Genomic DNA, 26882 nt, shown 5'->3' with positions numbered 1-26882 from the left:
AAATCGCTGTTATGTAAAGATAAAAGAGATTAGTTAGAAACTGATAGTAAGGCAGTCATGATCTGTAAAAAGAACAGGAGTTATCATTCGTTTTTTTTTTCTTCATAATCTCAATAGACTCCTTAACCTTAAAAGAAATCATGTTAAGTTTCCATAACAAAATCAGATTCAAAACAGTCCTGGAACTCAAGCTCCAGGGAATAAAACACAAACATTCAATCACCAACAAACAAATGTTCACTCAAACCAAGTCACAAAGGGTTAAACTTCCTACCAGCTGTACTGCTCTTTACATTCTCTCTCTCTCTCGCACATTGACATATAAACTCAGATATTCACAAACCCAGTCTTGTCCGATCTGTACTTTGGCCAGAAGACAGCGGGACGAAGAATGGAGTCCTTAGTCCATACAAAGCAACAATATTTAATCATCTTTCTCCCTTGTACAAGTATTATTTTGCCAATTTCCACAACATCCTTCCCAAAGGACTTTCCGGAGGAATGTTGTAAGGGACCCCGCCTCCATTTCCATTGCCGTTTCCTTACTTTGTTTCCCCGGAGGCTTTTCCCTTACCCACAGTGCAATCCATATTGAGTTCCTTCGTTAGTCCCTTATTAACTACTAAAACTCAATCCCGGCCACCAAGGCAATACTTAAAAGTCAATTTTCTTACCTTGGTCTGTGCACAGAGTTACCTGGCTCCTTTTGTCACCTTATCTTCTATCGAGCTCCTATCACTGTCTGATTCAGATGTCTCTCTTATAGGATTCACATCAGTCACCCAAGGGAGCAGACCAAACCGGGACACGAGACCGCTCCTCAATGGGGAACGGGACGCATCTTCCCAGTGTCCAAGGCCAGCCACTCCCCCCGGTAATGGAAGAAAATCCTGGACACGAGCCCCCAATTGTGAGAAACAAAAGCTCACTCACTTTAATAATTTCAGTCCGAGACAAATATCTGAATCAGCCGTTTATTTGTACACCTATAGGTGGGTGCTTTGTCTAATTGCTAGGTAAGGCAATGACAAAATGCACAGTATATCCCAAAAAACCCTTGCAATTTATATTGTTTTTTCCCATATGTTTTCCTTATTCCATTGTCTGTTCCCTGCTTCGCTTACGTCACTCATTTCCTTAAGACTTATCCCACAACTTCTGTTTATCCTGTCTTGTCCGTGACAAACTCTTATCTCTGACTCCCATAAGGGTGTTTGACGTCAGTCTATTGTAGATTATTGATTAGGCATATCTTTTCTTCTATCAGCATCTATTTCTATCCAGAGGCCACTTTGACCTCTTTGATTAGGGTTTGTTCCTGTGTCTCCGAGTAGGGGGAAACAGATGCTTTCCTGTTTGCCCATATATCCACCATTGTTCTGTATTCACGTCTCATGCTAGCATATCCTTTCTTTTTGCTGAATATGTATTTTCTCATTCCTGTTCTGTATCAGAATTTATACTTGCAGAAATAACATTAATTCATTTATATCCCACAATTGGTACTCAGGAGTGATCTGTCCAGCCCCACACCAGGTCCTAGCTCCCAGCCCTGCCGTGTTTTCACCATCCCTCCAGACCTACCCCTCTCTGAGGATGAAAGATCAGTCCTCAGCAGAGGCCTCACCTTCATTCCCCTACGCTCTTGGATTAACGAGTTCAACACGCGGCGAGACATCAAACAATTCTTCCGCCACCTTCGCCTCTGGGCCTACTTCTTCAACCAGGATTCTCACCCACCCTCTGACGACCCCTTCTCCCACCTCCAACACACCCCATCCACCTGGACACCCCGTGCCTCTTACCTGTCCTCGATCTCTTCATAGCCAACTGCCGCCACGACATTAACCGCCTCAACCTCTCCACCCCTCTCACCCACTCCAACCTCTCACCCTCAGAACATGCAGCCCTCCACTCCCTCCGTTCCAACCCCAACCTCACTATCAAACCGGCAGACAAGGGAGGCGCAGTAGTAGTTTGGCGCACCGACCTCTACACCGCAGAGGCCAAACGCCAGCTCGCGGACACCTCCTCCTACTGCCTCCTTGACCATGACTCCACCTCCCATCACCAAACCATCATCTCCCAGACCATCCATAACCTCATTAACTCAGGGGATCTCCCATCCACCGCCTCCAACCTCATAGTCCCACAACCCCGCACTGCCCGTTTCTACCTCCTGCCCAAAATCGACAAACCTGACTGCCCCGGCCGACCCATTGTCTCAACCTGCTCCTGCCCCACCAAACTCATCTCTGCATACCTCGACACAGTCCTGTCCCCCTTAGTCCATGAACTCCCCACCTACGTTTGGGACACCACCCACGGCCTCCACCTCCTCCATGATTTTCGCTTTCCCGGTCCCCAACGCCTTATTTTCACCATGGACGTCCAGTCCCTGTACACCTCCATTCCCCCATCACGAAGGACTCAAAGCCCTCCGCTTCTTCCTTTCCCGCTGTACCAACCAGTACCCTTCCACTGACACCCTCCTTCGACTGACTGAACTGGTCCTCACCCTGAACGACTTCTCATTCCAATCCTCCCAATTCCTCCAAACCAAAGGAGTAGCCATGGGCACCCGCATGGGCCCCAGCTATGCCTGCCTCTTCGTAGGATATGTGGAACAGTCCATCTTCCACAGCTACACTGACACTACTCCCCACCTTTACCTCCGCTACATCGATGACTGTATCAGCACTGCCTCGTGCTCCCACGAGGAGGTTGTACAGTTCATCCACTTTACCAACACCGTCCCACCTCGACCTCAAATTTACCTGGACTCCTCCCTCCCCTTCCTAGACCTTTCCATTTCTATCTCGGGCGACCAAATAAACACAGACATTTACTATAAACCGACCGACTCCCACAGCTACCTAGACTACACCTCCTCCCACCCTGGCCCCTGTAAAAACGCCATCCCATATTCACAATTCCTTCGTCTCCGCCGCATCTGCTCCCAGGAGGACCAGTTCCAATACCATACAACCCAGACGGCCTCCTTCTTCAAAGATCGCAATTTCCCCCCAGACGTGATCGACGATGCTCTCCACCGCATCTCCTCCACTTCCCGCTCCTCCGCCCTTGAGCCCCGCCCCTCCAATCGCCACCAGGACAGAAACCCACTGGTCCTCCCTACCACCCCACCAACCTCCATATACATCGTATCATCTGTCGTCATTTCCACCACCTCCCAACGGGCCCCACCACCAGGGATATATTTCCCTCCCCTTCCCTATCAGCGTTCCGAAAAGACCACTCCCTCCGTGACTCCCTTGTCAGGTCCACACCCCCCCCACCAACCCAACCTCCACTCCCGGCACCTTCCCCTGCAACTGCAAGAAATGCAAAACTTGCGCCCACACCTCCCCCCTTACTTTCCTCCAAGGCGCCAAGGGATCCTTCCATATCCGCCACAAATTCACCTGCACCTCCACACACATCATTTGCTGCATCCGCTGCACCCGATGTGGCCTCCTCTATATTGGGGAGACAGACCGCCTACTTGCGGAACGTTTCAGAGAACACCTCTGGGACACCCGGACCAACCAACCCAACCACCCCGTGGCTCAACACTTCAACTCCCCCTCCCACTCCACCAAGGACATGCAGGTCCTTGGACTCCTCCATCGCCAGACCATAGCAACACGACGCCTGGAGGAAGAGCGCCTCATCTTCTGCCTGGGAACCCTCCAACCACAAGGGATGAACTCAGATTTCTCCAGTTTCCTCATTTCCCCTCCCCCCACCTTGTCTCAGTCAAATCGCTCGAACTCAGCACTGCCTTCCTAACCTGCAATCTTCTTCCTGACCACTCCGCCCCCACCCCCACTCCGGCCTATCACCCTCACCTTAACCTCCTTCCATCTATCGCATTTCCAATGCCCCTCCCCTAAGTCCCTCATCCCTACCTTTTATCTTAGCCTGCTGGACACACTTTCCTCATTCCTGAAGAAGGGCTCATGCCCAAAACATCGATTCTCCTGCTCCTTGGATGCTGCCTGACCTGCTGCGCTTTTCCAGCAACGCATTTTCAGCTCTGATCTCCAGCATCTGCAGTCCTCACTTTCTCCTCTATAATTTGTACTTCTCAATGGATTAATGAAAATAGTTTAAATCCATAAAGATATGAAAGATTAAAGGGTAGCAAGGAAAAGTGAAAATGCTTCTCTGCTCCAAGCAAAACAGTTTTTACAGGACGAAAAAAGTCTCTTTGGTCTATCTTATTCAGACGAATCATCAAGTATCCATCAATTCTAATCTCATTTTCCAGCACTTGGCTTGTGCCGTTCTATTAGTTAATGACTGCCTTGTGCAAATTCTATCCTTCTAATTTCAACTCAAATTTACCTTTAAAACCTTTACACGTAACAGTTACACTGTGGAGCATTTTCAGATAAGGTTGACAGCTTTTAGGTTATGACTTTCAAGCTTTGTCCCAGCAGAAGCCCTGTAACAAACTACAATACTAAGGACACAAGAAAACCGAAGCAAACAGAAACTGCTGAAAACACTCAGCAAGCAACAATGGAGAAAGAAATAGTCAGTATTCTTAGTCAACAGAGCATAAAGAAGCTGAAGCTATAAAAGACTATTAAAGTGCAGATGTGAGGTGAAAAAATAAAAAGAGTTGAAGCTAAGTGTGATTTAATGACAAAACTGCTGATGGTGCAGGTAAAATGAGTTGGTAAGATGAGGGTGCAGGTAAGATGAGAAAAATGCCAGATCTAAAACAAAATTTTAAAAAAACAAATTTATCAAAAATGTCAGCGTTGCCTCAAAATTGACCAAAAACACCTTGTTGAAGTCCTTCGTGCAAATCTTGTGGTTTTCTATCCAACTGTTCCAATGAGCTGCTTCTTCAGTGACTGGAGCTTGTGCAAATCTAGGTAAAAATAAGGACTGCAGATGCTGGAAACCAGAGTCTAGATTAGAGTAGTGCTAGAAAAGCACAGCAGCATCCGAGGAGCTGGAAAATTGACGTTTCGGGCAAAAGCCCCCTTGTCCAAATCTGTTGAGCTTTTGTTAAGGACAAGATATATTGATCTTGGAGGATGGCCTTGACCAGCTCTAGGTTTAGATACACTGATTGTACAGTACAACATCTCAGCATTGGCGTTGACTGATTGAATGATATTAGCAAAGTGACTGAAGGCGGAGACAGCATGTGACTCTGTTATTCCAAAAGATAAAAATCACAACACCAGGTTATCGTCCAACAGGTTTATTTGGAATCACTGGCTTTCGGAGTTCTGCTCCTCAAGCTATGTGATGAAGGAGCAGCGTTCTGAAAGCCAGTGCTTCCAAATAAATCTGTTGTCTATAACCTGGATGTTGTGTGATTTTTAACTTTGTCTACCCCAGTCCAACGCCAGCACTTCCACATCATTCCAAACATGGTATCAAATATGTTCCTACTGAGTCAAGACATCCTCTTGGTCAGAGCCTGAACACTGCTAGACTTGACTGGTGCGAGACGAAAAACCTGCACATGCTGGAATCCAAAATAGACAGGCAGGAGGCTGGAAGAACACAGCAAGCCAGACAGCATGAGAAGGTAGAGAAGTCGACGTTTGTGGTGTAACCCTTCTTAAGGACTGGGCTTAGGGGGATCTGCAGATAAAGGGGGTGGAAGGGGGCAGGGTGGTGAAGTGGGGATAAAGTGAACACAGGTAGACGGTATGACCTGGTTGGTCAATGGGAGGAATGAATTTGGTTGGTGGCAGGGTGCATTGGAAGGGATGGCGAGGAGCTGGAAAGGGAGTCGGGGATGGGAGGGAGGTTATTTGAAATTGGAGAACTCAGTGTTGAGTTCTCTGGGCTGTAGGCTGCCCAGGCAGAAGATGAGGTGCTGTTCCTCCAATTTGCGCTGTGATTCATTTTGGCAATGGAGGAGGCCAAGGATGGTCATGTCAGAAAGGAAGTGGTTGGATGGAGTGAACCTGGATGGAGGTGAGGGGGTTGGTGTACTGGCAGACTTTGCATCTTTTCCAATTGCAAGGGAAGGTACCTGGGGCTTCGGAGGAGTCAGTAGGGAGAATGGTGCAAACCAAGGACTGTCGAAGGGAATGGTCCTTGTGGAAGGCAAAAATCGGTTGGGAGGGGAAGATGTTCTTGGTGGTGGGGTCTAGTTGGAGTTGGCGGAGGTGTTTAAGGATGATGCGTTGGTTATGGAGACTAATGGGATGGTAAGTGAGGACATGGGGGCCTCTGGCTTTATTGAATTGGGAGTAGGGGTGTTTAGAGCGGTGGGACGTGGAATGGAGGTGGTGCAACAAATATGGCGAATACTTCTGCCAACTCCAGCTAGACCCCACCACCAAGAACATCTTCCCCTCCCCAGCCCTCTTGCCTTCCACAAGGATTGTTCCCTTTGACAGTCCTTGGTGTACTCTTCCCACCGACTGACCCCACCTCCTCCCCCATCAACTGAGCCCCCAGATACCTTCCTCTGCAATCGGAAATGATGCAAAGTCTGTCAGTACACCACCCCCCTCACCTCCATCCAGGTTCACCGAGCATTGCAGCTGGGTCCGTAGGGGCCGACTGGACCTCTCAGTCACCGCCCATTTCAATTCCCACCCCCCCCCCCCCCCCCCCCCCACCCCCCGCCAACATCACCATCCCTGGCCTCCTCCGTTGCCAAAAAGAACCACAGTGCAATTGGAGGAACAACACCCATCTTCCGCCTGGGCAGCTTACAGCCCAGAGTTCTCCAATTTTAAATAACCTCCCTTTCCAGCTCTTCTCCCTCCCTTCCACTCCTCCCACCCACCATTCCTCCCATTGACCAACCAGGTCATACCTTCTACTTGTCTTCACCTATACCCACCACCACCTTACCTCCCCACTTCCAGCCTCCTGTCTGGAGGAGAAAGTGAGGACTGCAGATGCTGGAGATCAGAGCTGAAAATGTGTTGCTGAAAAAGCGGAGCAGGTCAGGCAGCATCCAAGGAACAGGAGAATCAACGTTTCGGGCATAAGCCCTTCTTCAGGAATCCTGAAGAAGGGCTTATGCCCGAAACGTCGATTCTCCTGTTCCTTGGATGCTGCCTGACCTGCTGCGCTTTTCCAGCAATACATTTTCAGCTCCAGCCTCCTGTCTGTCTATTTTAGACTTGACTGGTGCAGCAGAGTTTCCTTTACAGAAAAGAGTTGAGTCTCCAGTGTTTTCCTTATTTTGTTACTTTCTGACTACAACTGACTTTAACATATCTGTTGTCAAACAATCCTGATGTTTGCCATTCACCATTGATGCATAATAGCAGCTGTGTATCATCGACAAAATGCACAGCAGTACCTCACGAAGGCTGTTTCAACAGTACCTACAAAACCCACAACCTCTACTATCTAGAAGGACATGGGCAGCAGATGCATCAGAACTTCACCACTGGCAAGTTCTCCTCCAAGCCCACACCAACCTGACTTGGACAGATAATATCATGGTGTTTGACTGAATTCCTGGAAATTCTTCCCTAATTGTGAGTGTATCTCCACCATGAGGAATGGGTTCTCAGTTCATCAGCATTTCAAGAAGACATTTTACCACCTTCTTCTCCAGCCAATGAGGGAATAGCAACAAATGCTGGCCTAGCCAGCAATGCATGCATCTCATTAAAAACACATTGAAGGTCGTGCACTTGAAAATTAATGCTAACAACATCTAATTATTTTCTATTTATTCAGATATGTGGCCATTTTATCCTTAATTAAAAACTTCACGTATTTCCTACCACATGTGTTAGCTCAAAAACTCCAACCCTGGTAACCCTTTTCTGAACCCTTTCAAGGTTCACATAGGGTTCAGCTCCACTGGAGGATTTTCATCAGAATTTTACTTTCAAAGTGCGTGCAAGTCTGAACTATGTTACAGGGCTACAATGAGTGCTACGAGGTGATAATGTCTCAAGACTAGTAATCCAGCACCGCAGACTAATGTTCGGGGGATGTAGTTCCAATCCCACCATGACAAATGGTAAAATTCAAGTTCAATTAAACTCAGAAATTAGAAGTGTAATGATAACCATGAAACCATTGTCAATTGTTGCAAAAGTTCATCAGATTCATTCATGTCCTTTAGGGAAGGAAATTTGCCATCCTTGTCTGGTCTGGTCTACATGAGACTCCAGGCCCACAGCAATGTCCTTGGCTCTCAACTGCTCTCTAAATTACAAAAAGCAGTGGACCCAGCACTGATGCTTGTGGCACACTGCTGGTCACAGGCCACCAGTCTGAAAAGCAACCCTCCACCACCACCACCCTCTGTCCTCTACCTTCGAGCCAGTTCTGTGTCCAAATGGCCGGTTCTCCCTGTATTCCATGTGAGCTAAGCTTGCTAACCAGTCTACCATGAGGAACCTTGTCGAACGCCTTACTGAAGGCCATATAGATCTCTTCCACTGCTCTGCCCTTGTCAATCCTCTTTGATACTTCTTCAAAATACTCAATCAAATTAGTGACACATGACTTGCCACGCACAATGCCATGTTGACTATCCCTAATCAGCCCTTGTCTTTCTAAATACATGTAAATCCTGTCCTTTAGGATTCTCTCCAACGATATGCCCAACACTGATGTCGGCTCACCTGTTTATAATTGAAAAGTGTAATGCTGGAAAATCACAACAGGTCAGACAGCATCCAAAGAGCAGAAGAGTTGACGTTTCAGGCATAAGCCCTTCATCGGGAATTGGGGTGGAAGGTACTGAGAGATAAATAGATGGGTGAGTGTGCGGGTGAGGGAAGGTAGCTGGGAAGGCGATAGGTAGATACAGATGGGGGTTGATTGTGATAGGTCGTGTGGGGGTCAATGGAGCGGATAGGTGGGAAGGAAGATGGACACGTAGGACAGCTCAAAAGGGCGGTGATCCGTATAATCTGCTGTCCTCACTTTCTCCTTGTCACTGGTCTATAATTCCCTGATTTTTCTATCATCTTTCTTAAATAATTGCACAGCACCGTGTTAGCCAACCTCCAGTCTTCTAGCACCTCACCTGCAATCATCGATGATATAAATATTTCATCAAGGAGCCCAGCAATCACTTCCCTAGCTGCCCACAGATCTTCACTTCCAGTATTTTCATCATTATTCTTACAGGTCCTCCTCTATTCTAAATGGCTTCAGACTTCTTCCCTGATATTAGTTTACTTATTTTTCTATAGGGTATACTTTAAAAAAGAACATCCCACATCGCTAATTTCTTCTTCCACTAGATGGCAAAGGATATTTGATTTTGAGACCACTCAAATTCTCAACATTTTGTCTTCTCCTCAGTTTAGCTCAAATAATGGGATGAAGTTTTCTGGAAGCAACTCCATACATTTAAGAATAATGTTTCTTTGAAGGATTGTACTTAGAAAACATTGGAATTTATCAGCAACACAATTTCAGAATTAATAAATGTACAATTTCTGCTTGCAACAATTTGGGGTGCAAGGATTAAAATATTTAGAAGTAAGTATGAACTCTTCCAAGTTTTCTTGGCAAATACATTGACCTGCAAAACTGTCTCAGCTCCTATTCTTCCATGGAACATTTTTAATCACATTGTTCAATGTCATACCTCGTGCAAACAAGTCTATATCTGCAGCAAGAGGAGAAATATCCCCAATGGCTATGCATGTTACAGATGACTAGATATATTCTGTTTTAATGCTGCATGGTGGTTGTGATAGAAAATAAAATATTTCCTGTGCCAAATAAAATGAAAAACTTGCAACATCTTTCATGACCTCAGCACACAATGTTTGACATCCAATGAAGTATTTTTCAAGGCACGATGGCTCACTGCTACCTCACAGTGCCAGGGACCCGGGTTTGTTTCCAGCCTTGGGCGACTGAGTGGAGTTTGCATGTTGTCCCCATGTCTGCACGAGTTTCCTCTGGTTTCCTCTCACAGTCCAAAGTGTCGAAGGTATGTTAATTGGCCATGCTAAATTGCCCCATGGTGTCCATGGATGTGCAGGGTAGAGGAGCGGATCTCAGTGGGATGCTGTTCAGAGGGTCAGTGTGGCCTAGATGGGTCAAATGGTCTGCTTCCACACTAGAGATTCTATGAAAAGTCATAGTGAGGGATGTCAGAATGTGACAACTAGCGTCATATAAAATTTGTCAAGATTTCTATTGATTTTAGTACTAATTTTGAAAGTTAGTTTTAGAACTAATTATAAAATCAACTCTTAAAGTTTGAAGGGATTATTGAATTAACTGTCAATACCAGTCTTGCATTCAGAAGATTGTAATGATTCAATGATTCTGAGGGAATACTTTTGCCAGAGATACTGTCTTTCAGACGAGAATGAAAATGAGGAAATGACACAGAGGACAGTCATACCAGTAGGAAAGAGGCAGTAGATAATGATATGTTAAAATAAAGCCTAGCCAGTTCAACTGAATGTTAGAAATCACATGTCATCGTTCCGTTGCCTAGAGAACAGGATTGCTGGGTTCCAAAGAAAATGGCAAAAACAGATCACCTAGTTATTTATCTCACTTTTTTTTGTGTTTTCTCATTGTGCAACAAATTAGCCTGTTCTGAAGAAGGATCGCTGGGCTTAAAATGTTAACTCTGATTTCTCTCCAAAGATGCTGCCAGACCTGCTGAGTTTTCTGGGTGTTTTTCTTCTTTCCAGCATCCACAGTTCTTACAGCTTTTCAAATTAGCTACAATGTTTGCAAAACAATAGTGACTACACGACAAAAGTTGGCAATTGGTTGTGAAGTGTTCCAGAACATGATCATTAAAACAAAGTTTGAAAGAGAAAAGAAGTACCTGTACCTAACCCCGTCTTGACCAGGCCAGATCATCATTTTGACAAAATTAAAATCGATATGTTTCTTACAGACTTATAATTGACCAGTCTTTAAGCAGTTTTTGCATCAATGCATGTGGTATAAATAAAAAGTCAAAATGATATACATCAAATTCTTGCACTAGGTGATCTGACTAAACACTGTGCTGTGTAAAATTATTTTTAATTGACCTCTTCAGTCATATTAACACCCACCTCTAGTGTAGGTGAATCAGCCACACCAGAGGCTGGGACAAACAATTACCATTGTGCCACAAGACCTCTCCACAGTGCTGGGTAGATACTTTTTCATCCTTCTGGGATTTCTGCTGCCAGGACCATATTGAAACCCAATGCTGCGCCAGGTCAAATACTGCAAGCTAGGAACTGCCTTTCACAGTTGCATTGTGGGATGTATTGCCCTGGAAGTGGCCAATAGCGGCACATTGGCACTTCAATTTGCTGACAGGGACCTGGAGGACTTGGTGGATGGGATGATGAAGAGGCTTTATTTTAACATATCATTATCTACTGCCTCTTTCCTACTGGTATGACTGTCCTCTGTGTCATTTCCTCATTTTCATTCTCGTCTGAAAGACAGTATCTCTGGCAAAAGTATTCCCTCAGAATCATTGAATCATTACAATCTTCTGAATGCAAGACTGGTATTGACAGTTAATTCAATAATCCCTTCAAACTTTAAGAGTTGATTTTATAATTAGTTCTAAAACTAACTTTCATCAATACTGCCAGATGAGACTATGGCACCTGACTCTGCTAGCCTGGTTTAAAGTTGTCACCTAAATCAGTGCAGTGTCCATGGGACAGAATAATGCCCAGCAGCGTATGAAGCAGGTCACTGAGCTTCTCCCTTTGGCAAGGGTAAATGCCACAATCTTCTCGCTGCTACCTCAGAATCATTCAAACACTGCTACTGTACCCACCTTCATTCAATGCTCATGGTCTACCACTTTCACAGTTTCTTGCTCACATTCCCCCACCTGCACCAAAACTGTATCAGTCACTTTTATCAATCCTGACCTTTGTCTCATTTCAGGAGAAAACAGCCTACCAAGGGATAGAGAGAACCAAGATGGTTGGTAGGGTGCTAACATTTGTTTCCTCACCCCTAAGCTTGCCATGGTGGGAGAGAATAGAGACCACTCATGGTCATGCTAAGTCAATGATATCCAGGCAAGCAAATTGTCAAGTGTTGTAGTACTCTTCCATTACCAGCAGAATGAATGTCCTCTTAACATTCCCAAATTTCTACCTATTTTGTGACTCATTCTTTTGTCTTGCTACTTACAGGCATTTATAACTTCATTCAAATGCTCAAGCTGACATAGGAATAGCAGTCAGATTTATCAGAGATACTCAGGGAAGCTGACTCAAAGTTTGGAAGAGTCCACTAATGCTAACTACTGTATTGCCTGGCTGTATCCCTAGACAAGTTGACAACTGCAATGGAACCTGTTCAGCACCCTCAGTGTCTGCCAGATACATGCATAGACCTATGCTCCATTGAGATTAGATTCACTACAGTGTGGAAACAGGCCCTTCGGCCCAACAAGCCCACATCACCCCTTCGAAGAGAAACCCACCCAAACCCATTCCCCTACCTAATATTTACCCCTGACTAGCGCACCTAACACTGTGGGCAATTTTGTATGGCCAATTCACCTGACCTGCACATCTTTGGATTGTGGGAGGAAACCGGAGCATCCGGAGGAAACCCACGCAGACACGGGGAGAATGTGCAAACTCCACACAGACAGGCAGAAATTGAACCCAGGACCCTGGTTCTGTGAGGCAGCAGTGCTAACCACTGAGCCACCATGCCGCCCAGCCCAATCTTTGATGCTTAGAAAATCAATATAGGGATGAGGGTCTTTTAATGTTACTTCAGGTATCTCTTCCTCACAAGGTGGTACTGACATATACAATAGAAACATCGTACATGTGGTAGCAAGAATGGGAGTTTCTTTCCCTTACCCCTCATCTTCCCATTACCCCAGAAAGGCCCATTGCGTATAGAATAATGGTGTGGACATTCTGTAAGTGGTAAGTAGTTGAGTGTGTGTTGCTGGAAAAGTGTGCTTTTCCACAGCAGGTCAGGCAGCATCCAAGGAGCAGGAAAATTGACATTTTGGGCCAGAGCCCTTCATCAGGAATGAGATTGGGAGCATTAGGGATGGAGAGATAAATAGGAGGGGTTGGAGATGGGGAGAAGGTAGCTAAGAGTGCAATAGGTGAGTGGAGGTAGGGGTAATGGTGACAGGTCGGAAAGGAGGGTGGAGCGGATAGGTGGGTAGGAAGATTGACAGGTGGGACAGGTCATGAAGGCTGTGCTGAACTGGAAGGTTGGTACTGGGGTAAGGTGGAGGGAGGGGAAATGAGGAAACTGGTGAAGTCCACATTGATGCCCTGGGGTTGAAGGGTCCCGAGGTGGAAGCTAAGGCGTTCTTCCTCCAGGGTCAAGTGATGAGGGAGTGGGGATGGAGGAGGCCTAGGACCTGCATGTCCTTGGTAGAGTGGGAAGGGGAGTCGAAATGTTCGGCCATGGGGTGGTGGGGTTAATTGATGCGATTATCCCAGAGATGTTCTCTAAAGCGCTCTGCAAGAAGGTGTCCAATCTCCCCAGTGTAGAGGAGACTGCATTGGGAACAGTGGATTCAATAAATGACATATGGAAGTGCAGGTGAAACTTTGATGGATGTGGAAGGCTCCTTTGGGGCCTTGGATGGAGGTGAGGGGGGAGGTGTGAGCTCAGGTTTTGCAATTCCTGCGGTGGTGGGGGAAGGTGCCTGGTGGGGAGGGTGGCTTGTTAGGGGGCATGGACCTGACCAGGTTGTTGCGGAGGGAACGGTCTTTGCGGAATGTGGATAGGGGTGGGGAGGGAAATACAGAGGAACCTCCATTATCCAAACGAGATGGGTGGACACTATTTCATTTGGATAATTGATTATTTGGTTAATCGATTCAATGCCTTTCCTCTGGGACTCAAAGTTTTCTGTTAGGTCTGCTCACCATTCAGGAGACTGCAGCCCCCTGCCCACCCACAATCCTATCCAACACCACCCCCAACCCCGGCCAGCCCCACCCCCTGTGCCCCCACCCACCGTCCGACCCCCATCCGCGCTATAGCCCCCAGCTGTCCTGCCCCTCCATGTCTCTCCATCCCCCCCATGCACCCCTGCCCCTGCCAGCCCCCGTCCAGCAGCCAGACTGTACACCAACAGTAAGACTGCTGCTGCCTTTGTGGGTAAGTCTCCAAATAGTGCAACTGTGCACACACACGCACAGACACAAACTTTTACTGCAACCTTTTGACAAGTTCCCACTTTGCCCTGTACAGGATAATGTTAGAGAGAATATCTGGAGAAGGGGAGTTTCGGGTTCACTCCTATGTAGAACACCAGGGAAAGTGTTGGGGGTGGGGGAGAGTAGGCGGGAGGTCTGTCATTTGGAGACGGTGCCTGGGCTCCCATCAATGTCCAGGATTGTTAACGGCAGCGTTTCAGTGAGCCAAGATTGTTTTTAATAATTGTAAACAAAAGACAGGATCAAGGTTGAAACAGCTCTTTGATGTGATATTTCTATCGGGACCTCCAGATCTCCTTTGGATAATCCGATATTCGGATAATTGGTATTCGGATAATTGAGGTTCCTCTGTATATTCTGGATCAGTGGTGCTGGAAGAGCACAGCAGTTCAGGCAGCATCCAACGAGCAGCGAAATCGATGTTTCATCCCTGGCGGTTGGGTCCGTTTGTAGGTGGCGGAAATGTCAGCGGATGATGCGATTTATGCGAAGGATGGTGGGTTGGAAGGTGAGGACTGGGGTGATTCTTTCCTTGTTGCAGTTGAAGGGTTGGGGTTCAAGGGTAGAGGTGTGGGACATGGATGAGATGCATTGGAGGGCATCTTCAACCATGTGGGAGGGAAAATTTCAGTCTTTAAAGGAGGCCATCTGGTGTATTCTGTGGTGGAACTGGTCCTCCTGGGAGCAGATGCGGCAGAAGCAAAGGCATTGGGTATACGGGATAGCATTTTTGCAGGAGGTAGGGTAAGAGGAGGTGTAATCCAGGTAGCTGTGGGAGTCAGTGGGTTTGCAAAAAAATGTCAGTGTTGAGTCAGTCCTCATGGATGGAGATGGAGAGGCCTAGGAAGGGGAGGGAGTTGTCAGAGATGATCCAGGTGAATTTAAGGTTGGGGTGGAATGTGTTGGTGAACTGTTTGACCTCCTCGTGGGGGCGCTACTGCAGTCATCAATGTAGCGGAGGAAGAGATGGGGAGTGCTGCCGGTGTAACACCAGAAGATGGACTGTTTTACATAGCTGATGAAGAGACAGGCATAGCTGGGGCCCCTCCATCCAAGGTCCCAAAGGAGCCTTCACATCCATCAAAGTTTCATCTGCACTTCCGCACGTCATTTATTGTATCCGTTGCACCCGATGCAGTCTCCTCTACATTGGGGAGACTGGACGCCTTCTTGCAGAGTGCTTTTGAGAACATCGCCGGGATACTCGCACCAATCAACCCCACCACCCCATGACCAGACATTTCAACTCCCCCTCCCACTCTGTCGAGGACATGCAGGTCCTAGGTCTCTTCCATCCCCACTCCCTCACCACCCGACACCTGGAGGAAGGATGCCTTATCTTCCGCCTTGTTACCCTTCAACCCCAGGGCATCAATGTGGACTTCACCAGTTTCATCATTTCTCCTCCCACCACCTTACCCCAGTTCTAACCTTCCAGCTCTGCATCGCCCTCATGACCTATCCCACCTGTCAATCTTCCTTCCCACCTATTAGCTCCACCCTCCTCTCCAACCTATCACCTTTACCCCCACCTCCATCCACCTATTGCACTCTCAGTACCTACTCCCCAGCCCCACCTCCTTCCCATTTATATCTCCACCTCATTCTTGATGAAGGGCTCTGGCCCGAAACATCGATTTTCCTGCTTCTTGGATGCTGCCTGACCTGCTGTGTCTTTCCAGCAACACACTCTTAACTCTGATCTCCAGCATTTGCAGATCTCACTGTCTCCTCATAGGTGGGAAGTAAGCAGTTCTTCTACCTTGTGGAGGCTATAGAAACCTGAAAGGTGTTTTTGACTTTTGCAACTAAGGTGAATCTTTACAGCTCATCTTACATTACTTGTGTTTATCAACCATTACTAGGATTAATGTGTCATGTTGAATGATATGATCAAGATTGCTTAAGGTCAGGACTTTTAGTCAACACAGAAAGTTAATGTACGAGATCCTCGTTAGAATTATGTGACAGCAAATGTATTTAGTCGTAATCTGTGAATGCCTGTTTAATGCTATTCCCCTTGAAGGACTTCACATCTCCTCAAAAGTACAGCATAATCCTTCAGAGAGGAAAAAAAACTCCACCTGCTCCAGATGTGATGGAATCCATTTATCATTCCCATTGCACATTTGCAATTTGGATGAGGAAGAAGCAACCCACGTAAACTTCACAGTGAGTTGCAGGCTCAGTCTCTCAGTCTAGCCCATTCAGGATCTAGGAAAATTTAGTCTGGTGCCAAGATTTTCCATTTTAGAGTTAAAGTGTGGTGTCAGTTATCTTAGTGGCCATCACTTCTGCCGTAGCAGATGTTCTGGTGCGATCACACCTGACTGCAAGCAGAAACTTTCAGTCTTTTGGGGTCAGAAGTTCTCACGCCATTCAAAGGCCAGCCATGAATGCAGTCACTCGTAGCAAACAAATAGCCTGTGGTCATCACTCTCAACCCCCCCACTGGAGATGTCTCCAACTCAGCAAAAGATGATTCTGCACTTTAGTGATGTTTCACTATACACTCTGCTGCACACAATCTCAGCCAAAAAAGAAGTCTTCCTCTTCAGTGATGGGTGAAAATAGTTCGCCCAACAGATCACGATGGCATCGGATGAAATTACACAGGAGATCAGTGCCATCAGCACTGTCACATTGGCCTGCCACACTCACCATCACTATGCACTAAAGGGCTCACACCAACCTCATGCTGTCTGCTTTCTGGGCACTGTGTTTTCTACTCACTTTCTGGGGAAGAGATCACCACCTGGCAAGATTATTAATGCTCAACAAATGTTCTTGCACACTGTCACACTGAATCCTCTCTTTCTCTCAATGCAGAACAAGCAACCCACAGCAGGAAGGAAAGCATCAAGGCAGGTTTAGAATTGTCATAGAATTTCTACATTGCAGATAGAGGCCATTCAGTAATAGGATGCCATATTTCTGCACACCTACCACCTCAGGAGACAAGGAAATCCTGCTGCTGGATGACGATTTAGACTGGTTATGAGCAGATGGAGTGATTGGCAATGCAGGAGAAATCGGTGAGAAACACTGTAGTCTGCTCTTCTCAAGTGTGCACCAGCTTCAGACATTCATACAGTTACAGAGTTATACAGCACAGAAACAGACCCTTTGGTCCAACCTTCCAACTCGGGACCATCCTATCTGTCCATCTTCCTTCCCACCTATCTGCTCCACCCTCCTCTCTGACCTATCACCGTCATCGACCTATCGCATTCTCAGTGACCTACCCCCCAGCTCCGCCCCCCCCCCCCCCCATTTATTTCAGCTCCCGTGAGCCACAAGCCTCATTCCTGATGAAGGGCTTATGCTTGAAACATCAATTCTCGTATTCCTCGGGTGCTGCCTGACTTGCTGTGCTTTTCCAGCATCACACGCTTCGACACTGATCTCCAGCATCTGCAATCCTCGCTTTCTCCTAAATGTCTTACTCTAGTCAGCAAGATGCTTAGTGATGAACAGTTTGATTCCAGAAGAGATGTGATCTATATGGACTTCAGTAAGGCATTTAACAAGATTCCCCATGGGAGACTGGTTAGCAGGGTTAGATCTCAAGGAATACAGGGAGAACTAGCCATTTGGATACGAACTGGCTCAAAGGTAGAAGACAGAGGGGTGTGGTGGAGGGTTGCCATTCTGACTGGAGGCCTGTAACCAATGGAGTGCCACAAGGATCGGTGTTGGGTCCACTACTTTTCATCATTAATATAAATGATTTGGATGTGAGCATAAGAGGTATAGTTAGTAAGTTTGCAGATGACACCAAAATTGGAGGTGTAGTGGACAGCAAAGAAGGTTACCTCAGATTACAACAGGATTGTGATCAGATGGACCAATGGGCAGAGAAGTGCCAGATGGCGTTTAATTCAGATAACTGCGAGGTGCTGCATTTTGGTAAAGCAAATCTTAGCAGGACAGCAAACTCTATGACTTGAAGAAAATCAAATTGTAATAAAAGTGAATAAAATATGAATAATCAAACCACTGGTTTATATTTCCAGTTATACAAGTATCTGATGACATTCAAATAATCATTTTAAACTTTTTTTTAAGCGGCCAGAGTAGCGCAGCGGGAGTGTGCTGGGCCCATAACCCAGTGGTCGATGGATCGAAACCATCCTCTGCTATTGCTCAATGTCATTGTTAGGGTGGCACAGTGGCTCAGTAGTTAGCACTGCTGCCTCACAACACGAGGGTCCCAGGTTCAATTCTAGCCTTGGGTGACTGTCTGTGTGGAGTTTGCACATTCTCCCCGTATCTGTGTGGGTTTCCTCTGGGTGCCCTGGTTTTCTCCCACAGTCAAAAGATGTGCAGATCAGGTGAATTGGCCATGCTAAATTGCCTGTAATGTAAGGTGTGTTAGTCAGAGGGAAATGGGTCTGGGTGGGTTACTCTTCTGAGGGTCGGTGTGGACTGGTTGGGCTGAAGGGCCTGTTTCCACACTGTAAGTAATCTAATCTTAACATGTTGCCAAAAGCAAAATGTTCCCATCTTCATTAAAATCTCTCAATATGCCACACTTTTGAATTTTACCTTCATGGATTTTCACCTTAAATTGGCACAATATAAATTTTGAATACCATTGTAATAAGAAACCTAATCTCAATACAAGCCTTGATACATCTAGCAGGTGTTGCATATTTATATAAGACCATAAGACATAGGAGCGGAAGTAAGGCCATTCGGCCCATCGAGTCCACTCCGCCATTCAATCATGGCTGATGGGCATTTCAACTCCACTTACCCGCATTCATCCCGTATATGATGGGAATAAACTTTTGCATTGGTCTTTTTAATCTAGGATGAAAAATCTATAGCCAAGGTAAGACACTTAGATCGAGGTTGCGTATTTAATAGATCAGGTCATTTATTGTTGCTAAAGAGATCTGACTGTTTTGTAGCTATTGATTTTCATCTTTAGAGAATAATTGGATGTAATTACTTAAACAATGTGTTGATTTCAGGACAGAATCAGAAAAAAAAATCTTTTTGGATGTTAATGGTATTAATTTCAGTCTTGATAAGGTAGTGTAAGTGAGAAAGATCACAAAGAGAGAACAGATGAAAGCAGGATTTTTGTCAAAATTTCAAAAGTAATTTAATTTGTAAATAAGCTATGTTATTAGGGTCAACAGTACAGCAGAGTTCAATTCTGCTCAACTTCTGCTGTCAGTCACATAGAGATGAAAGTGGACACAACATTAGAATGAAGAATCATTTCCATCATCAATTATGGCCTCCATGTAGCCAATTCAGTTGCATTGTAAGGATACCTGAGTAGTTCACCAACATTTTAGTTACAAATTACCCTTGACTCGGTAAGGCAGAGAAAAGAATTAAGTAAATAATAAAAAAAATTCAGCATTATCAAGAAAGAAACACTGATAAATTTTACACTTGCAGAATCAACACATTTTATGATAAAATAACAGCAGACTGTGAAAATGGCAAAAATTAGTATATGGGTCTAGTGAGGGATAAATGGGGACTACGTGAGGACAGAAAGGCAACACTTTCTTTAGACAAAGAAATATAAAAAGCAAGGTAGAAGGTTTAAACCATAATCTAATACAAAGATAAGACATGTTGTTCAAATCTCTCATTTTGTTATAAATACCAGGTATTGGAGAGCACATCCAGGGCAGCATCTGCTAGGACATATGCTCCAGCAAGTACATACTACGCTATTGGATCATTAGAGGCTTTATAGTCAGCAGATGGTCAAATATTCAATCACTGCAGCAATATTTGTAGCAAGATACCTGAATAAAACAGGGTGAGACTTCAAATCATAAATGCACACTAATTAATGGAGGATGGAGTTGAAGTATCAAAAGAATTTGGATGCATATATTTTATTTCAATGTAACTTTTTTTCCAATAAAATGTAATAATTCTTTAAATTGATACAAAACAGGAAATGAACCTTAGTACATATGAGAGAACATGTAATAACAAGTATTATAAAAATACAAACACCTACAAAATACAAATGGAATCCAGACAGTATCAACTTGTAAAGGAAATTAGATTAACTGCACAGTTTAATACTGCAGTAAAAGTAATTTCCCGCTTTTGAACTCATACAGGAATATAGATGTTAACTTGTTTTGAACCAGTCATATACATTTTTCATATAGCTAGTGTTTTACATGTTGGATTTTCTCATCCTTTTCCTACTTTAGTATTTCCTCTTTCCTCAAAAATTACTACCTGAAGTATTCTTCATTTTGGTCACTATGCTGCAAAATGAAACACTCATTCCAGCAGTCAGTATATAAAAAAAAGTCAGAAAACCAAAAAAACGTGTCGACCATTTGGTCATGACTTTGAAAAGACTTTGTGAAAGAATAATATCTCTAAAGGGATTTGTCTGATTTTCTTGCAACCCGAAAGGAATAGTCAGTGTAAGTAATTAACTTTACTTTAGTGACTCTAAATAGGTGTGAAGAAATGTATATCATGTTTAAATTATTAGAACTTTCATTTTGTTTGATACTACTTATGCCAAACAGAATGTGATATTAGTTATGTTAACAACATTCTTTCTCTCTTGTTGGCCTTTAGTGGGAAGCCTGTTAATTATATGAATTACTGTTGAAAACTCAAAACTAGATTTTTCAAATTTTAAGCCCTCCCAAGCATTATTCTTATGAAAAATGTTTTTTTAAATTTCTCCCAAACTGCTTGTACTCATAAATACCATAGTTTCAAACATTAATTCTATAAAGGAACGAGGATTACAATGCACTAATTGCTTTTTAATTTGTCTTTGCCATATTATAAATGATATTTTCATCTTTTCTGAATTTTTTTGCAAAATAGCTCTGAAAGCAAAGATTTTCCTCAAATTCAGTGCTAAAATCATTTCCAGATTGACTCCAACTCATTGTTAAATAGTTCCAACCTACTGCCCAATTTATAAGATACTGTGCAGCACCAAAGACTAAGAACTATTTTGGTTTTATCTTTATTTAAGTCAAACAGATATAAAATCCATTGTTACTTCATTGAAGGCAAAACAAAGGAATAGAAGACGAGGTACAACCACATAACCGTCTCTGGTCATGGTCACGATCAAATTCAAGTGTTTAATGTGGCATTGCAAAAATAGTGAAAACAATGAAATCTAATCATGTAAAATAGAAATGTGCTGATATTTCATTTTTTTTAAATGTGGAACAGCTCATCTACAAAATTAATAGTGTGGTGATGACATTTACTTTCAAGTGAAAAAGGCCTGACCACAGTCATGTGGAATTTGGGGAGAAATGGTGGTGGCAAGAGAGAGAACTGGTTTATTAATCTGTGGTACTGTTTCGGTCCCTTCCACTACATCACATCATTCCAATATTTTACTTCAAGATAAGTGTATTTTCATTCTGCCTGCATTTTCCTTTATGTCAATGTACTCTGGACTAGATTAACTCTAGATTGGCACCTACAATGCAGAGTGTGACTGTATTTGCTTTCTTACAGGACGACTTTGCAAAGAACTCTGTAAGGACGAAAATAATATTTGTAAAATGGTAAAGATAAATGAAAACATAATTAGTGCATTGTAATCTATTCCTGGATAGAATTTATGTTTGAAAATATGTTATTTAAGAGTATAAGCATTTTGTGCAAAATTTTAAATTTTCTCTTTTCATGAGAATGATGCTTGGGAGGGTTTAAAATTTGAAAAATCAAGGCATAGGTTTTCAACAATAACTCATAATTAACTAAAGGTCGAGAGAGAGACAGAGAGAGAGAGAGAGAGAGAGAGAATGAGAATTCTTAATATAACAATATCCCATTATGTTTAACAGATGTAATGTCAAGCAAAATTTGACACTTGGCTAAAAGCAATAATGTAAGTAGTCGAAGAGTAATGTTTTAAAAGGTCTTAAAAAGAAGATGGAAATGGGATACAGTGGCCCAGTGGTTCGCACCACTATCTCTCAGAGCCAGGGATTTGAAATCGATTCCAGCCTTAGGTAACTGTCTGAGTGGAGTTTGCATGTTCTTCCCATGTTTGTGTGGGTTTCTTCCAATTCTCCTTAGATGGATTGGCTGTGGTAAATTTCCATGTCGTATCCAGGGATGTGCAAGCTATATTGGGTAGCCATGTGAAATACCGTAAGGAAGAGGATGCTGGGTCTCGACGATGCTCGTTGTAGGGTTGGTAGTGAGCCCAATGGGCCAGTGGCCCCTTTCTACACTGTAGGTATTCTATGTAGAGAGGTGGAGCAGTTTAAAAGCAGGGAGCTCCAGAAGTTTGACCCAAGGCGTATGAAGTGATTGCTACCAATTGTGGATTGTTTAAAATCAACAATGCACAAGAAGATGGAGTTGAAGGATCACAGAAATCTCAGAGGGTGGTAGGACTGGAATAAATCTCAATGATAGGAGTCATGGAGGGATCTGAAAACTGAGATTAGAATTTTAATATTGAGAAATTTCATGACAGGGAGATATTGTAAGTCAGTGAAGACAATGGATATAGATGAGACACTGATTTAAGATATGGAAAGTAGAATTTTGAGTGACCTCAAGTTTATGGAAGGTATGAAGTAGAATGTTGGCCAGAATAGCACTAAAATAGTCAAACTGCAAATTATTAAAGATGTGGTAATTGACGGTTTCAGCACAAGGTGAGCTGAGGCTGGACAGAATCAGGAAATGTAATAGAGATGGAAATTGCTGAGGAGGTTTAACTCAGGGTCAAATAGGAGATCAGGTTGTGAACAGTCTGATTCAGCCTCATGCAGTAGACAAAGTGAGCAACAGAGTTAGCAGCTCGAGAATAGAATCAGTTTTGGAAACAAAACTAATGGCTTTGGCCTTCCTAATATTAATTTAAGGAAATTGCTGTTCATCAAATATTAGATATCAGGCAAGCAGTATGACCTATCAGGCCATTTAGGGATCATAAGAGGTGGTGCTGAAATAGAACTAGCTGAACCTGAGTGCATAGAAACTGATTTCTGTTTTCAAATGATATTTCCAAAGTGCCATAGATAGAGAAGAAATGGCAAGATTCTAATTTCTGTTCAAATGCAGCATGACTGCTATGTCATAATTGCTGTGATGTAATTTTAACCTCTTAACTTTAATTGGATGAGCAACTTAAAAAAAAAAAAGAGGCCAAGCTAAATTTAAATAGTTTGCTTCTTTTGGGATTTCTGGTGGCCTACAAGGAGCAGGTGTAATCACAGTCAGATTCTTCAGGTCTTGCCAGTCTTGGGCTACCTCTCTCAATTAATGTACAATTAATATATTTGATGATTCAATGGCACTTCAAATAGAAAATATAAATCTATAATTTTTAAAATTATGTATTGGTGTTATTTTCGAGTAAGCTGGCGCACATTTATCAAAATAATATATTATTTTAAACCATTTAACATTAATTAATTTAGTTTAAGAATAATTTTATTTTCAGATTTTAAGATAAATGCATGATTCCTAAACCATATTGCATAGCATTTGATCATCCTCTTTAAAAAACAATTGTATGATAACAATTATGTTTCTTAAATGTGCCTACTTAACAAGTCAAAATACCATGAAATTCAATTTTACGCCTATTTGACTCACACTGATTTGAGCATGAATCAGAAGAGTTGATAAAGACCCTTTGCAGACCAGTTTTACATCTGTGACTTGGAGATTTAATTGCTGAATTTACAGGAACAACACTTGAAATTTCCCTGGCAAGCAGACCATTAAGCTAAAGCCTATCTTCCGCCTCTCTGATTTGCTTTCTTCAACACTCTCTGGTTGCTGGGTGCTAAAACAAACCAAAGCTCTGTTTACAAAGTCTACTATTACAATACTCCCACCAAATATTTGTCAAAAGTCAGTCCATGCAAAACTATAAATGCATTAATCACAGGTGTGGAACTGTCATAGCAGGTTAGTTCTTTGGTGTGCTTCTCCAGTCTGAGTTTGCAATTCAGGTAAGAGCTTTGGAACAGCAACAACCTTTTTACTGTTTTTATGCAAGATTTCTTAAATCATTAAAACTAAAGTTTTCAGCAAAATGTTGTTTCAAATTCAAGAGTTAATAGTAATATTGAGAAAGGCTGAAACATTTTTTAAAATTGTGAATTTTCTTGAAGCTGTATTTAAAAGACTTCATGCCATTGTATGGCATTTGTAAAATCAAGTCAAGCAGGAGAGGAGGATCAATTACCTTTTCAATTGATTGATTGATTTAGAAATGTAACATAGATTTGTTTAAATTCTTACATTTCACTATTTTAATTACTTATTAATGTAATATTTTAAACATTGAATTCTAACAACAGAGCTCAAAAGTAACTTATTAATTGAAACAATATTAATGCTATTGATCGTGGTTTCTCCTTGTATACTTTTAATTTCATTATGTGATGGATTTGCTTTTTTCCTAAGTATTTGTCATGATTTTGTAATACAATGTATAAATATCTTTTAAAATTGTGTTCAGAGGCTGATACAAGAAAGAATCTGAAGCAAGCCAAGAAAGTCATGGCAGCAGGCGTGATCAAGAACATGTCAGATTTTAAGCTAGTTCCTACTTTTCAGCTTCCCATGCTAAATATCACTGTTCATCAAGACATGGATTTCCAGGAAACATCTGAGGAAGAGGAAGAGTTTGAAGATGACAGTGAAGACAGAGAATCAGAATCTGTCACCAAATGCATTGAAAGTGAAAACTGGACTCCTGCATGCCTGTCCTTCAATCCTATAGCAAACAACACAGACAGCACATTGCAACTACTAAGGTTTACCGAGTTAATCAACAATGATATTCAGAAGTACTTCGGCAGAAAAAACAAGGAGGATGATCCCGATGCTTGCAATATTTATGAAGATAGGTTTTCTTCTGGTAAATCAGGAAGAGAACTATACTATGCAGATCTAATAAGAATTGCACAAGATGGAGATCAAGAAGAGGATGAATCTCATGTACATTTAACATCCCCCAGAGATATAGACATACAGGCATTGAAGTTAATCTGTGACAAAGAAAGCATTAAAAAATTAGGACCCTTGGCAGAACTTTTTGAATATGGTTTGCACAAGTACATGAAACAAACAATCTTGAACAGAAGAGATAGCAAGAGACAAAGACTAGATAGAAAATATGCCAATGTAATCCCAATGCACAATCGAAGGCTTCCTTTATCTTTTTGGAGAGAGCCCATTTCTGCTGTGCCTTGCTGTGTCCTTCACACCTGTACACCTGACTTCAGTGATCTTTTAGCGAATTGGACTTCAGAATCAAATGGACAAGAACTCCAACAAGTTACTAGAGAAATCTCAACAGAAATAAATAGACAGTCAATGGAATCAGAATCTTATCAGGTTGTATAATGTAAATGTTGTTTGTAAATGAATTTAAAAGTCTGTTTTTAAATTTATAGAATTAACCTGGAATCCTTTAATATCTTAAATATACACATATCTTCCAAAGTACTGAAATAATGTTTGGTTTTGCTCATGTAGAAAATAACTATAGATTTTGTTTTTAATAATTTGTCAAATGCATGTTTTGAAAGTACATATTTTGGCACTATTGAAAAATTGAAATTACCTTAAATTTTTTCTAAATTGACTTTGACATTTCTCTTGACATTTTATAAATGAAATCCCTAGTAAAAATATAGAATTTTAAGTGTAATGTTATACATTTGTATGGCTGATGTGTAATTACATGGAGCACTACATTTAATAAAACACCATTCATAATTGGGGTATCGTTGGGTAATTTGTTGGCATGTGTAGATATAGTGAATTTAATTTATTAGTGATTATCTCATGCTTTTAAACTGCTAGCTATTTTTTCAGTATTGTGGAGTTCTAGTTATTAGCTGGAGACTTACACATATATGCAGGGAATAATGGAGTATCGAAAAAATTGGAAACACAAGGTTACACAGCATCTGTTGACAGAACACAAGTTTGTTAAGTCCTCAGATCTGGGCTCTATACCTGAAATGTTATCATTTCAGATTTCCAGCATCTACAGAATTTTGTATCCGACACATGAAATTTTTTTTTATTTGCTGCACATTATTTTAAATTTCCAATCAGATCAAAATATTAGACCGATCCCAAGATATTTTTAGATTATTTTGGTGTAAGGTTGAGAACTAATATATGCAATTCTGGTAACTCCAACATGTTTGAAAGCCTGGATTCAACATACAATTCAATCCTAATTGCTGATTATCTTCATTTAAAATTGCCTGAAGGTGCTAAAACAGAAACCTGCATACTACTATCCAAGTACTGATTAAGTGCATTTTTTATAGAGAAGCATTTGCTATAGGTGTGAAATGTGTTGGTTGATAGACAGCAACAGATGCAATATGGCTGTATGATGTCAGGAAGAAAGCAAAACAGTTTCTGATGCAACAATGACATTCCTGGCACAGTAGATCCAAAGAGTATTATGAACCCTTGGAATAAGACGGATACCATCTCCTCCTCATTTCCTGTCTCCTCCAACAGATTGTTCTCCTGCCATTCCCATAGTAAGCACTGCCTTTCTCCTGGTGACATTTATAAGATGTCCAATAAGGTAGAAGAACACACTACAAACTCTTTATAGGTGATGTCCTCACCAAATTTACAGAATAAATATTAAGTATTGTCCTGAAGTATCCCTGACGTCCTCTTCCCAACACTGAAGAACATGAATGGTGAATGTCACTTTAAGAATCCAAAGAGATTAAGGACAAAAGAATAATTGGGGAGAGAATAAGGCCCCCTTAAAGA

At 42.7% G+C, this 26882-nt stretch overlaps 1 protein-coding gene across 1 annotated transcript in view; it reads left to right on the top strand.

Moving 5' to 3' along the window:
• The window catches only part of percc1 (proline and glutamate rich with coiled coil 1), a 31517-nt gene extending 5701 nt beyond the window's left edge, over positions 1-25816 (top strand). Inside the window, exon 2 of the mRNA XM_087997824.1 lies at positions 24586-25816. Within this exon, the coding sequence (XP_087853950.1) occupies positions 24627-25475 (849 nt within the window). The 5' untranslated portion in view covers positions 24586-24626 and the 3' untranslated portion in view covers positions 25476-25816. The remainder of the gene's footprint in view (positions 1-24585) is intronic.
• Positions 25817-26882: the final 1066 nt, after the last annotated feature.

This window comes from Chiloscyllium plagiosum, unplaced genomic scaffold (genome assembly GCF_037043375.1).
Source record: "Chiloscyllium plagiosum isolate Xiang-an unplaced genomic scaffold, Cpla_swu_hap1 HiC_scaffold_20, whole genome shotgun sequence".
Lineage (NCBI taxonomy): Eukaryota > Metazoa > Chordata > Chondrichthyes > Orectolobiformes > Hemiscylliidae > Chiloscyllium > Chiloscyllium plagiosum.
The sequence above is the reverse complement of the archived record's forward strand: the minus strand, read 5'-3'. Positions and strand labels throughout refer to the sequence as shown.